This window comes from Ostrinia furnacalis, unplaced genomic scaffold (genome assembly GCF_004193835.3).
Source record: "Ostrinia furnacalis isolate ACB-3 unplaced genomic scaffold, ASM419383v2 OfSCF0378, whole genome shotgun sequence".
Lineage (NCBI taxonomy): Eukaryota > Metazoa > Arthropoda > Insecta > Lepidoptera > Crambidae > Ostrinia > Ostrinia furnacalis.
Window position 1 is genome coordinate 37,951 of NW_021130617.1, and position 14,506 is coordinate 52,456.

A 14,506-nucleotide genomic window follows, 5' to 3' on the forward strand; every position below is an offset into this window, starting at 1 on the left:
GTCAGATCTCTCAATTTAATCCTTCAAGCTCCGCGAATCCAGACACAATAGATAATCAATTGTTACGCGGTGCGTTAGCCGGCTACCGCTTGGGGGCTGAGAGGTTAACAAAACATTTCAATGCGAGAGTGAGTAGGCACTTACGTGTTATTGCGGTCAAATACCTGCATTTTTCTGCATAAAAATCATTGACTAGTTAAGGAATAACAAAAAAAAAACGTAATTAGAGAAACAGGATAATATAACAATGAATTGAACGTGGGTGTCATATAATACTTATTTTAATTACTCAGGAATATCGTCTGTCATTCATTCAAGCAATCATAGAAGTCTTTATGGTTATTTTCCACTGTTTTAAGAGTGGATCCGACGTTTAGGTGCCAATGTAAGAACTATTTGGGAAAACTCTTTTGGCAAAATAGTTTAATAGTAATAAAAATAATACAGTAATAAAAGTCAGTTTTCTAACAATAAAAATAAGATGGACGAGAATAGGCGGAATGACCCTATCCTATTAAAAGCGCGCGAGCGTGAGCGTGGCGTATGGTTGTTTTTCCACTAAAGTTCAGGCAAATCAAATATTAGGACAGGGTTTCTCAAACTTATATAACTCTTATTAAAATTTCCAGACTGTAGTCTGGAAACCTGCAAACCTCTCAATTTTAGAAACAGTTATTGCTTTTATTATTTTATTCATACATTTTTTGTAATCATTCTTCCTTTTTGGAAATCATTGGGGCTAGCTGGCGCTGTGTGAAATTGTCCAAAGATTTATTTATATTATTATTTATTAGGGGAGACCAACATATATGCAGCAGTAGACGTCCTGTGGCTGAAATTATGATGATGATAATTCATTTTTCTGATCTTTTTTCTTTTTTAGCACATTCAAATGTTTTAGGCACATTTACCCTAATGCAACAAAAAGCTATTCTAAATGTAATTGCTGACCAGAAAAAAGTACTGTGATCTAAATATAATACATAACTCAAAGGTGACTGACTGACTGACTGGCTGACATAGTGATCTATCAACGCACAGCCCAAACCACTGGACGGGTCTGGCTGAAATTTGGCATGCAGGTAGATGTTATGACGTAGGCATCCACTAAGAAAGTATTTTACGAAACTCCACCCCTAAGGGGCTAAAACGGGATCCACGTGTACGAAATCGCGGGCGGCCGCTAGTAAAGACTAAAGTGCTCCACAGGACCTCCAAAAGACAATTTCCGTCCACAGAATTGAGGATTTCCCCAACAATTTCGCATCTAAATGCCAAAATGCAAACGTAAATTTCTAACTAAATAACATAGCTATAAAAGCTAAATTGCACCTGATGCAGTTATCTAGACCAAACGGTTAGAGCTGCATACGTGGGTAGATAGCTAAATTTTAAACTATATACATTTACCTTTATGTTTGTTTGTGTAATTTAATTCTATGCACACTGCACGGTACAGTTGACGACAAAAATTTACTCTGAGTTGATGGTGCACATCTTCTTACATTAACTTTAACAAAAGTTTGTCAAACTCCAAACAAAAACACCGATTATAGTAACGGTTAAAATTAAGGTAGCTTTTAAGATAGTGAATTGTATCTGTTGGGATTAGTTCTAGATTTGATTAAGAGATGACGCTGTTCTGTTTGACTTTGCGGTAAGTATGTATTTTTTTTTTCGACAAAAAAGGATGACATAAACAAAAAAAAAAGTTCAGGCCTCCAATTACTACCTATGACATCAAGTTTGTTAATTCTATTGACAAAACTTTTGAGTTCAAAACGTCAGAAAATATTATTTTATTTTAAACTAATATGGCTGAAATTGGTTGCTCTTTAACTAAAACTTGGTTACTGTTAGTCTACTACCCAATTGATAGACAATATACAAAAATGAAAAAAAAAATGTCTTTATTTATTCTGTTGACTGTACAAATCTTTCAAATACAGTTTACAAAACCTATTTTAGAATTCCAGCCTAACGATTCCAACAGACATAAAAGTTTTAAAAATAAGTATTAGTGATAGTGTTTTCAATATCAAACACGCGAGAATTGGAAGTTTTTTTTTCATAAGCTTCGCTGAAAGTTTCAAAAATATTTGGCAAAATACCAGTTCATAGAAAATAAAATGTTTGGTGAAAATCATTTGCTGGTTTGAAAATAAGTACATATTTGTTTTAAAATATTCCGAATAAGATTTCATGGAAAATTTATAATTATAAACTCAATAATAAAATTCAATACTTTTAGTAGAGCCATTTTAACTTCGTTTGATAGGAAATAGACCAATTTTTGTGCGCGTTTTTTGATTTCTTTTTCCATAAGAACCTACAGTGCAAGAAAACTAAAATAAAATGTGAATGAAATTGGTGAAGTGATCGAGGGAAATAAGGATACTCGTATACTAGCTTCAGCCAGCGGCTTCGCCCGCATAAATTTCCACCCGGCACTATAGCGGGCATATTCCACAGCCGAAAGCTCGGAGCTCGAAAACCGGGATAAAAACTATCCTATTTCCTGGGCCTCAAACTATTTCTATACCTTTCGTCTAAATCAGTTGGGTATGAACAGGTGACAAACAGATGAACAGATGGTAGGTTTTACCCTCAAACTATCTCTATGCTTTTAGTCTAACCCTAAATCAGTAAAAGGTAAAAAGGTAACAGAACCACAGACAGATATATCTATATAGGTAGATAAATGCTCCGTGAAATACAACATAATATGAGGGCTGAAAATATAATATTTTCTTCCGAAACATTATTATTTTGTTGCCAATACAGTGCGAAATGACTTGTAAACAGAACGTTTGATTGATGAGCACCGGGTGGGAATGTGGCGTATTGTTGTGGTTTTGGAGCGATTTTTGTACACATTTTTATTATATTTTTGTGGGCTTTTATACTTGGTATGTTTATTGTTACGATTTCGCAATCTTTAATTTTACGCTCTAAGGAAATTTCATAAAAACATGTTTATTTCATCAGACACTCATTCTGGTACATTAAAGTAATAAAAATAACAATTTCTTCATTCCTATTAGTCAAGAATTGCAAGGCAAAGCCTATTAGGCTACAAAAAGGGTACTCTACCCTACAAGTAGGGCAGTGCGTTGTGAAGTAAATATGACAGAATTCATTCTAAAAATTGATTATTTGTAATTAATATCACACTGTGTGCTGTTACAAATTGGTACTTTGATGGTGTAGGAGATGTTTCAGTACCTAATTGAAATGCAAAGTTAAATTATTAGAAGTTAAAGTAGTCTTTACTTATGTTTTTAAGTAGTCTTTACTTTAAGCGATGTAACATAATGTTCAAAGAAATAAAGTTGAAGAAGTCGAGCTCTCGTAAAGTATTTAGTGCTTTGAGTATACTTGTAGATACTCCATTGATTGCAAAGTGAAGTAATTTTAAGGATATTGAATCTTTTTGAGTCCATTTTCATCAATAGTTACTCTAAATTATTGTCAGTTTCTATTAGTGTGGCCTATATCGTAGATACCTAATACACTAACAAATACGATTATAGAAATAGTTTTTATACGATTTACGCACCTAAATAAACCACGATCTCTAAGCTTTTATTGTAGGAAACTTTATGTTTTGTCGGACACGTTTCGAGCATGTAACGAAGCGCCGCGTAAGCGTTATTAGGTCTGTCGTAAAGCTACGTGCTCACGGGGGAGTTTGAATGGTTTAAGTTTTTTGGTAGGTCGAAAAAGTGACAATAGCCCTATACTCGGGAAGTTTAAATGGCCAAGTTTTTGGTAAGTTAAGGTTATTCACTGCCGATTTGAGAAGTCGAGTTCTGCCCCCATCGACTATTTTTCTCGTGTTTAAAGTTCTCGAGTGGCGACCGCGGCCCGGAAGATTTTTTTTATCCATAACGAGGAAGCTCTTAGCCTGTATCTCACCTGATGGTAAGTGACGATCAGGTCAAAGGTGGAAGCGAGCTGTATGTATGTAGCGTGGGCAGGCTTCCCACTAGGTGGACCGACGATCTGGTGAAAGTCGCGGGAAGAGCTTGGATGCGGGCAGCGTAGGACCGGTCGTTATCGAAATCTTTGAGGGAGGCCTTTATCCAGCTGTACGACTATTTTTGGTAGGTCGAAAAAGGTAGCCCTATTTAGACGTGAACTGCCGATTTCCGGCCGCTGGACTATTGAGGTGAACCGCTACTAAAGTAAGCATATTATAGAGCTTACCTGGCCTGGACTGGCTATTATACGATTTTACTATAGGTCTAGTGACTCTGAGTGAGTAGCTGAGGCTAGCTGAGGCATGGAAAAAAATTTTTGGTTACTGCTTACACAACTAAAGTGACCACCGAACACTTTGGTTATGAGGAAAAAAATGTTGTGTAAATTAAACAAATAATTCTGTAGTGAGCTAGACTTAGTTTGGTTATAGTTAACACTTAGTTCGGTGGTCACTTTTGTTGTGTAAGCAGTAACCAAACTAATTTTGAGTGCATTGACATTTGACGTGACAGAGCATACAAGTTTGAAAGAAATCTGAAGTTATTTGACGTCTCAAAAACACCCTCCAGTGTGCCTACCATGAGTTTACGTTAGGTGAGCTCGCTAGCGAATACGTCAAAAAATTCTATGAAGATTTTATTTCTTGAAAGTAGCCGCTAGGGGCGCTGCACAATATGTCATACATTTAAATGTCATTTTTTACGCAGTCGCTAGCGAGCACACCTAACGTGAACTCATGGTAGGCACACTGTACTGCTTCCATACCTCAGGCACTGAGTTAAGTATACCTAATACTGAGTTAAGTATAATAAAACCTATACCTAATCGTTCTCATTGCCAGTGGGTAATAAGCCTTATAATAAATACCTGTTCCGACAAGAGCGAGAATTGGACTTATGTTAGGAAAAAATGTTGAATTGGCTAAAACGGAGGCTAAAGGCCTATAGCTTTAATACGTTATTACCGAAAAACGGATCGTAAATAGTTTTTTAATAGTGCGATTTATTATTTCTATATTTTCTTACATGCAATCAGAAATAGTCCTATAGTCGCCAAAAAGTTTTTTTTTTAAAGATTATTAGCAATTTGTATTTCATAAATTACTAATAGTCCGGCAGCCCCTCGTGTTAAGCTAAATAAGCTTGTGTTACGAGTGGACTCACCACAATAGTCGAGCGGCGGTGGGATTCGAACCTGCGTTCCTCGGATCTCGAGTCGGCCAGTCCGACCTAACTTAGAATTGTCATTCTCACTAAAATGTCTCTGGGGTGGTGGCGTAGTGAGGCGGGTCGTTACATTCCCTCTAATATGGTCGAGTGAAGCGATGGCTGGTTCACTCGTCATGTCTGTGAACAGGCGCTGCTTTCGGGGACTGGTCAATCCAAGTTATTCAAATTTATGTATGCGAGTCATTTCTACTAGTATCTTAATATGTAAGTCTAGATATTAGCACGTCACTACCTTGTTTAATATACCACGCAATCTTGTATACCCATTCTTATAAGATACACCATACAAGAATGCATGGTAAATTCAGTGAACTGCTCCTGAATCGAATGTACCTACTACTACTATTTCTATTTATTTATATTANGTGGTGACTGAGTTTGTTGCGGCGCTTCTTCTCAGCACTTGCCAAATGTTGGTCTCGAAGCGCTGGTAGGGTAAAAAGATTATGAGACATGTAGAGGCTCCTTAAGAGCAAAATGACGATTTGTAAGAACTATTTATTAGTCTAAACAAATAAAGAAATTTTGACTTTTGACTTTGACCACTTGGGCTCGGATCGGCTCACGGATCACCGTTGGGCTATCGTGGGTATAAGTTGACAATTCAACCTTATTCCAATTGTAACAAAGACGTGTTGCGAACTTTTTGGCTGCTTTGGGTGTCACGAACTATTTGACGCTGACTGTACCTTACTAGCTTTTGCTTGTGAGTCGCTAATAATAATATGAATTTTGGTCTGTCACATAAATACTTACGCCCGTATTCACAAACATTACTATGAGGTCTCACAGTGCGCGTGGACGCACAGGGTGACACATGAACCAGTCACAGAGCTCTATTCAACGATGTGCGTTCGATTTGCTGTTTCTCTTAGATAAGCAAGCATCGTTTGTGAATACGAGAGCGTTCATTTGTAAACCTTCCAAAAACAGGATAAAAAAATCCTCTGAGTGCAGTGTTACGCCCGTATTCACAAACGATGCTTGCTTAAGTGAAGCAGCAAATCGACCGCACAGCGTTGAATAGAGCTCTGTGGCCGGTTATTGTGTCACCCCGTGCGTTCACGCACACTGTGAGACCTCATAGTAATGTTTGTGAATTCGTTCGTTCGCTTCAGCTGAAATACGTCCACTGCTGGACAAAGGCCTCCCCCAAGAATTTCCACAAAGACCGGTCCTGCGCCGCTCGCATCCAGGCACCTCCCGCGACCTTCACCAGATCGTCGGTCCACCTAGTGGGAGTTTGTGAATACGAGCGTTAAACTATCTCTACAATCTTACTCTCAGATCATAGTGTGATCTGAGATCTTACTATTTTATCTAATACGGTTCTGTACCTTATTTCGTATGCAATAAGGTTTTAAATACATACATTTCTGCTATATTAGATGCCATTAAAAATCCCCTTCTTTTTCCCTATTGGGGTCAAACCAATAACCCCTACTCACGATATATCCAAAGATATTTGACATTAATCCGATACTAAACATAATATTGCTGGCAGTCTTTATTGCAAGGACATAAAGTACAATTTCGATTGGTGATGGATTTATCAAATACAATACAAGATGTATAGGATAATATAGCTGGCATTCTTAATACAAGGAAATAAGATTCACTATCGTTTGGCTATGAATTTATCAAATACAATACATAAAGTATAAGATAAATAGACAGTCTTTATTATAAGGAAATAAGATTCATCTTCGTTTGACGATGGAATTATCAGACAAAATACAGGAACTATGGGATTATTATGCAAGCAATTATAGTCAGGAATCTTATGAATCTGAAAGATCTTTATGTTTCTTGTATATTTTCATTGCGCTTCTTCCTTCTTCGCCCTGATCATCACTTACCATGAGGTGAGATACAGGCCAAGAGCTTCCTCGTTGTTGATAAAAAAAACGGTTCATGGAAAGAGTTAGCTTTTTTCAGCATAATGCGTGAATTTCGGATTTTTTTCAACTACCTAACTGGGTGGACTGTTTGTCCCAGGTACCTATACATAATTGTCAACAACTTCGAGTGTAGAGTCTCCAACCTTCAGAGGAGTGGTTGCAACACGGACATTAGACATGATTTTTGTCTTGTCCATTGACTAATATTATCATTACCTACCCACAATAGTTCAACGGTCGACGGGAATCGAACTAGTGACTGTCGAATTGGCACCGAAATCGTTGTCGCCTCTAGATATTAAAATAAACAACTAAACATTTTTCTTTTTAGGCAAATTGGCTAGTAAAAATATAGATATATGTTAATGTAATGTACTTTAAAAGAACACTTACCAAGTGCTAAAAACAGCACAGTCAGTGCCGGCGATGTCATTGACCTGCCGGCCTCCCGGGCCGCTCGCCCGCATTTGTGGCAACACCATCAATCCCAACACTACTGGCACATCACTACTCCGCCTAACCCTTCACTACTCCACTGGCTGCCAGTGTCACTGTCACTGAGTATTGTCTTCTGTTGATTTACGCGGGTGACGAACATTCGCACTGTCTTTTGTTTTTGTATTCGAATTTCAAAATTATGCGCTCACTTTTTGTTTGATTTTCGTATTCCAATTTCAAATTTACGCACTGGCTTTGTTTTTTTATTCAAATTTAAATATTAACGCACTCTTTTGTTTCGTTTTAAAATTCACGCACTGGTTTTTGTTTTGTCGCACTCGAATTTTGAAACTGTTTTTTTTTTGCACACTCGAAGCTTTTAAAATTTAGGTATCTACTTACTTGTTTACACTAGTTTTGCTTTAGGTTTTTAATTTAGAATATGGTTTCACTGAATTTACACTGGTTTGCTAAATTCTACGTGAACACTGAACACTCGAGATTTTCTACTTTCACAAATTTTGTTCACACGATTCACGTCTCCGCTGCAGTCCTGTGAACAAGGAAATGAATTTATATTAATAAAAAATACATTCAACGTAAAAGTAATACCTATCTAGGATACTAGCTATTTTTCTGAAAGATACTTTGGAGAATTTTTTCTACCTGTAATGATATTAAAAAAGAAACACAACCATTTCTTTTAACGTAGTTAGTTAGGTATACCGTATACATACCAGATCCTCTAACTATCAATGAAGCATTTTCAAGCTTTATTTATAAAATAATCATTAAGTTGGTAAACTTATTCGATGAAACATCAGAAAACACATATTTTTCTAAAAGAGGGGCTGTTTTTGGAAAAAAAAATGTTACAACTACATAATGTTGAGCTAGTCCATGCGTTAAATTTTAGCAAGATTGTGTAAAACCACGATTCAGTTTCGACGTGGCACTGCCACTTGTCTGGCACTCCGCCACTCGCCGGCCACTCGTCGGCCACTCGTCCGCCACTCGTGAGCCACTCGCGGGTAGCGGAGTGGCCATTAAAGTTTTAAAGTACAGACTATAGTCACACTACACTCAGATTATTGCATAATATTGCAGTATTTAGTGAATGGATTGACGTTAAGGATTTTTTTCATTAGTCAGATGAAAAAAAGAAAACATAACCCTCCTTCTGGCGCAGTGGGATAAAAAGACAGATAGCTACTTCAAGAATGCTCTTCTATAGTTTTCCCACTCTCTAACCTAGGTGTTTTTAAAACTCGAGTGAAAAAGCATTTACAGGTATTTAATTATGTCAGCTATGTAAAAAAGTTCGCTCTACCACGGGCCGGAAGACGAAGTGTGGGCAAGCCCTGATTAAGGTGGACTGACGATCTCGTGAAGGTCACGGGAAATACTTGGATGAAGGCAGCGTAAGACCGGTCGTTATGGAAATCCTTGGGCGAGGCCTTTGTCCAGCAGTGGGCGTCATTAGGCTGAAACGAGCTAACGAACTATGATGTGAAATTATCACCATATATACTTATAAAAACATCTAGGTCACAAAAATAAACTAATTAGAAACCTAAAACGGCAATTAAAACGTTCTAATTAAATCCAAAGAAATTGCCCTCTTTCTACAAACGTACGACACATGTAAATGTGAAAAGGCTTCTTTTCAGCAAGTCAGTCAAAGGTGAAAACGCTACGTAATCCAATATAGGGTTGTCACAATTTAAAATTAATTCTGTTGGAAATAAAACAATAGAAAAGGTAAGAAAGAGGAGGATAATATTAGATGCTCTAATACTGTAAAAGGGTACGGAATAACTGATTAATTGACGCTAGGTGGCTGGTTGAGGGCGGATCTAAATCATGTGTGTTAAGTACGTGGTTCCAATGCGTAGTAAATAAAGCATTGCTAGAGATTATGTGGTAAAAAACGTTAAAATAATAGTTGTGTTCCGACTTAAAAAAATATTAAAACGTCGAGTTGTGGAGAAAGCATTACGTGAGAAAAATCAGAGTCAAGATACAATTCGTCGATGAAAAAAAAATCCAGTTCTTTTTGCTGGCCAGTCGTTCCGCGTGGTCAAGAAGCCGGTGTGCAGCATACCTATTTCTGTGACAAACTGATTTTTTTCCAGGCAAAGCTGTAGGCAAAATCTAGTTAAAATATTTACAAGAACTGCTAACCCTATTTAGGGTTCACACAAACGGCAACACTAAAAGGGTTGGCAAAATAAAACCGACGGAGGTGTCGAGGTGCTTTGTAATATTAATGCGACCAGCCTGTATTATGTAACGCCTACGTAAACGACAATCCAGTTTTGCAGGATCCTGCATTACTGGATACCGCAAAACTGGATTGCCGTGGGAAGGAAGGACCCTTACGTAAACACTTTTTTAATGTTTAATTATTTTTACCTGTTGTCAAAAATAATGAAATGAAAAAAAAAGTTTTCTAAAAAAGTTTTTTTTATTTTTAATTTATAACGTAAACATAAATTGATTAAGTTAATGATTCTGACGCTCCTGGGTCAACAGTTTGCAAAATCACTCTGTATAAATGCGTTATTTAATAAATAAGTGTTTTACGGTTCCGTAGGTACTTACTTAAAACTGGGGGTTTTCTATGTGTAAATGCTTAATCATCCCCGTGCTATGATGTTTAGCATTACTACATATTTCTACTTTACTTATACAAATTATACAAACAAGTCTTTGTTTTGAAAAGCACTTTACACGTCCTACATCTCTAAAATCTACATATCACTGTTTGGGTATAATAATGTACGCAAGACGCGTGTGTTACGTGACTTTATGCTAAAATAAGTACATCAGTGTTCTCGATTTAGAACAAGCTAAAAGCCTGTAAAGAACTGGGATACGTCATTTCATCATTGTTAGATAGGAAGAGATTTCGGCTAAAATTCAGCCTGGATTTTAGCCCGTATTCACAAACATTACTATGAGGTATCACAGTGCGCGTGGACGCACAGGGTAACACACGAATCAATCACAGAGCTCTATTCAACGCTGCACGTTCGATTTGCTGCTTCACTTAAGCAGCCATCGTTTGTCAATACGGGCGTAAGTAACGTAAGTGCCTATATTGACAGAAAGATATTCGTAATCTAAAGAGCCGTGTGACAAGAGATTTGATAATACAGAGTGTTGATTTCAATCCTCGCCATATATAATTAGGTGATCTAAGACTTATATAAACACATTATCCGCCAAAAAATAATTACAAACGAAAGACGATTCTTTGCGAATATTTACCATGCGAAATCAACTGTACGAGTATGTGGCTCGCAATCAACTGCAATACGTTTACACTGCGGCACCATCGAGCTACGCGGATCACTCGCTTTCATGTCGGATAGCCTACGGCCTAAGGAATCCACGTAAAGTAGGTAGTGTAAATAGGTTAATTTCTTTGAATAACTAAAGTTAAAGTTCGTTTTCATTTTCAAGTCAATTTTTTTCTGATTCGTGATCAGAATAAGCTACTTAATCAACTCCGTAAATATGGCGAGGATTGAAATCAACACCCTGTATAATATTAAAATTACATACATACAATGTATGAGGAACATCTACAAGGCTTTGTCGATTCGAACTCATATGTATTATATTCTGCGGTTTAGTTTCGCGATTTCGAGTAGAAATTACATCAACCTAGCATGTTGTAAAACTTATCATCTATCCCATTTACTATGACAGCATTACATGCCGCACATGTAGGCAGTATTTTAATTCATAAAATAGATAGGAAGGCTTTGATAACCGCCTCTGTGGTCTAGTGGTAAGACCACCTGCTTCAGACGCAGAGGTCCCGGGTTCGATTCCCAGTGGGGGCAGATTTTTCTGTTCGGTTTGGTTGGTGGTAGGGCTTGTTCTAAGTCCGCCTAGCTAGCTACCACCATCTTACCTAAGTCTGTCGCCATAACAGCAATGTTAACAGCATTGTTGTGTTCCGGCAGTTCGAGGTAAGATAGCCACTTCCTCCGTGGTTGAGGATTCCGGGTGAAGCTTGCTTCCACCTTCGGCCTGCTCATCACTTACCATCAGGTGAGATACAGGCCAAGAGCTTCCTCGTTGTGGATAAAAAAAAAATATGTCTGAGTTTCCGTTTACATTTCAACAACAAAACTGTAGTTTAGTAGCGAAATCACTTTGTCTCCTGATGAGACCTGCGATAAACACATTTATTGCTTGAGGGCTTTTTTGCTTTTGTCCTGGATTATCAGTGTTGCTACATCGTCTAGAGACAGGCGATTATCACCTTTATTGTCAGACAGACAAGCAATAGTTACCTTTATTGTTAAAGGAAATGCCCTAATGGCCTACGTTTTCAGATTTCAGGCTACGAAGCTTTTTATTTACGAAGAATACTTTTTTAACTTGATGCCTTTGCGTATAATAGACACTATTCCTACCTCTCGTTTCCACCGCTGCAACTTCTATGTAGCCAGGATCTACAGCTTGACCGCCAATAAAAACCCAACCAGTGAAGATCAGGTTTGTCCCGGAGAAAAGTAAAACTGTCAGACACGCAACAAAATTAATCAGAAGAACATAATTATGAGGAGTTCGCAGTTAAGGTTCGACTTCCCTCCAAGTGGATGACAGGTGACAAATAAAGGTTCAATAACTTTTAAGAAAAGATATGCACCACGGACAATAAATACCAGTGTTGCTGCTAACGGGACTATTCCCACCTCTCGTTCCCACCACTGCAACTCCTGTGTAGCCATTATCTACAGCTTGACCGCCACAAAAACCCAACCAAAGAAGGTCAAGTTTGTCCCGGGGGAAAGTTAAACTGTCATTGGACCCGCAACGAAATTAATCAGAAGAACATAGGAGTTCGAAATTAAGGTTCGACTTCCCTCCATTGCAAAGCGGATGACAGGTGACAAACAAAGGTTTAAAACCTTTAAGAAAAGATTATGCACCACGGACAATAAATACCAGTGTTGCTGCTAGTGACATCTCGCTCACTCAGTTCTTTGTTGCTTTGTACCGCTAGGTATATTAATTTTAAGGGCCAGATCCGCACGCGTGCTTAAATCCGGATTACTGGAAAGTGGCACATCACTTCAGCGTCAAAGAGAAGGAATTACATTTTTTAAAACAAGCTATCCAACGATTTGTTTGCGATCCTTTCCAAGTGGATTTTAATCTAGATTAATTCCCTTGGGAACTGAGCATCGCACAGATACCACTTTGTGACAGAATTAATTAAAAATGGCGGCGAAGTGTCACGTCAATATTGTAGAGCTTGCAAAAGTTTAGTCAACTCTACCATAAGTTACGGTATTTTGGAGCTTAACCAATTTACTTCTGGTATATTAAACTGTATATTTCATGTTCCGAATTCATCTTTGAAACAGTTTTCTTGCTTCCCCAACCCGTCTTGCCAGTATATCTTTTATTTACTTATGATGAACTAGCTTTCCGCCCGCGGCTTGGCCCGCGTGGAATTTTATCTGTCACAGAAAAACTTTTTCACGCGCGTACCTGTTTCCAAAACCGGGATAAAACTATCCTATGTCCTTTCTCGGGACTCAAACTATCTCTATTCCAAATTTCATCAAAATCGGTTGAGTGGTTTAGGCGTGAAAAAGAGACAGACAGACAGACAGACAGAGTTACTTTCGCATTTATAATATTAGTATAGAAGTATAGATTAGAAGGTCTTCCTTCTGCAGTGGAGACGAAATTATCTGATGATGATAAAGTTAATAGGGATGTTTCCTGGGTCAAAAAGCAAGAGTTTTAATTAGTCCGTCAGTTAACTTATCAAAAAATACTCTACACGTATTTTTCACTTTTTCAAACTAATGAAAATTTAAAGAGATAAAGCACGCCAAAGTTCATAAGAAGAGGCCCGTGACGTTAATGCTTGCATAAAAGTGCCGCACGTTGTGACGTCGTGCGGAACTTCAACGCACCATAACTATGTAATTATTTGTTAGATTGACAAATAAAAATATATGTGTCCAATATTTTTTGATATTAAACATGACGGACTAAAAAAATTTTTTTAGGAAACTAGCCTATTTCGAAGGGTTTATGTACTTTTAGTGATAAATACTTAGGCTGAGTTGCAGTACTTAACTTTAACCGTAACTATAATGATAACCGGTATTTTGTATTCTTACCGGGAGGATTCGGTAATAACTCTGTATACAAGTATTTTTTGAAAAATAAATGAATTTTTATTTATTTGTACTTTGTTTGTTTGACAGATTGTCTTTTATGTCAAAGTAAGATGGTGCAACCCAGTCTTAAACTGTTACATTAAAAAATTCTATTTAAGTAAGTATTAATAATAATTCAAATTATTCAATACCATAAAATTGCGGTTGTTTATTAGGTGTTTTTTCGTGGTTTATATAAAGCTGTACACTGTATAGCTTTGACATAATTTTATCAATCCACTGAACTGACCAATATCTGCAATAATTAAATTAATTAGTTCATAATTACCTCAATATCCTGGTCACTAATTAAAAGCACCTTTGATTGCTAATCTGAGTATAATGAGCAAGGTAAGATTATAAGGCAGGAAATTATAGAGTTTGAGCCATGACGGATGCATATTGTGGCGGATCATTAGTAGGAGACAGCACTTCTAAATTGGTATAGTAGGTGCTCATCTACTTTAGAAAAGGAATTAGTTTTTATTCCCAATAGTTTGGGCTTAACGCTGATATGTCAGACAATTCTTCCATTTCAACAGATTAATTACAATGTTATATGTTTACTAGCAGCCGCCCGCGACTTCGTAAGCGTGGATCCCATTTTACCCCCTTAGGGGTGGAGTTTCGTAAAATCCTTTCTTAGCGGATGCCTACGTCATAACATCTACCTGCATGCCAAATTTCAGCCCGATCCGTCCAGTGGTACGTTGATAGATCACTATGTCAGTCAGTCAGTCAGCCTGTCAGCCAG

At 37.5% G+C, this 14,506-nt stretch overlaps 1 protein-coding gene across 3 annotated transcripts in view; it reads right to left on the minus strand.

Moving 5' to 3' along the window:
• Neto (Neuropilin and tolloid-like) overlaps window positions 1-14,055 on the minus strand; it is a 46,904-nt gene extending 32,849 nt beyond the window's left edge. For all 3 annotated transcript variants that reach the window (XM_028317164.1, XM_028317157.1, XM_028317147.1), the window contains exons 1-2: window positions 14,042-14,055; window positions 7,508-8,105 (exon numbers count right to left, since the gene is read on the minus strand). In XM_028317164.1, the coding sequence (XP_028172965.1) occupies window positions 7,508-7,547 (40 nt within the window). In that variant the 5' untranslated portion in view covers window positions 7,548-8,105; window positions 14,042-14,055. The remainder of the gene's footprint in view (window positions 1-7,507; window positions 8,106-14,041) is intronic.
• Between the last annotated feature and the right edge of the window lie 451 nt (window positions 14,056-14,506).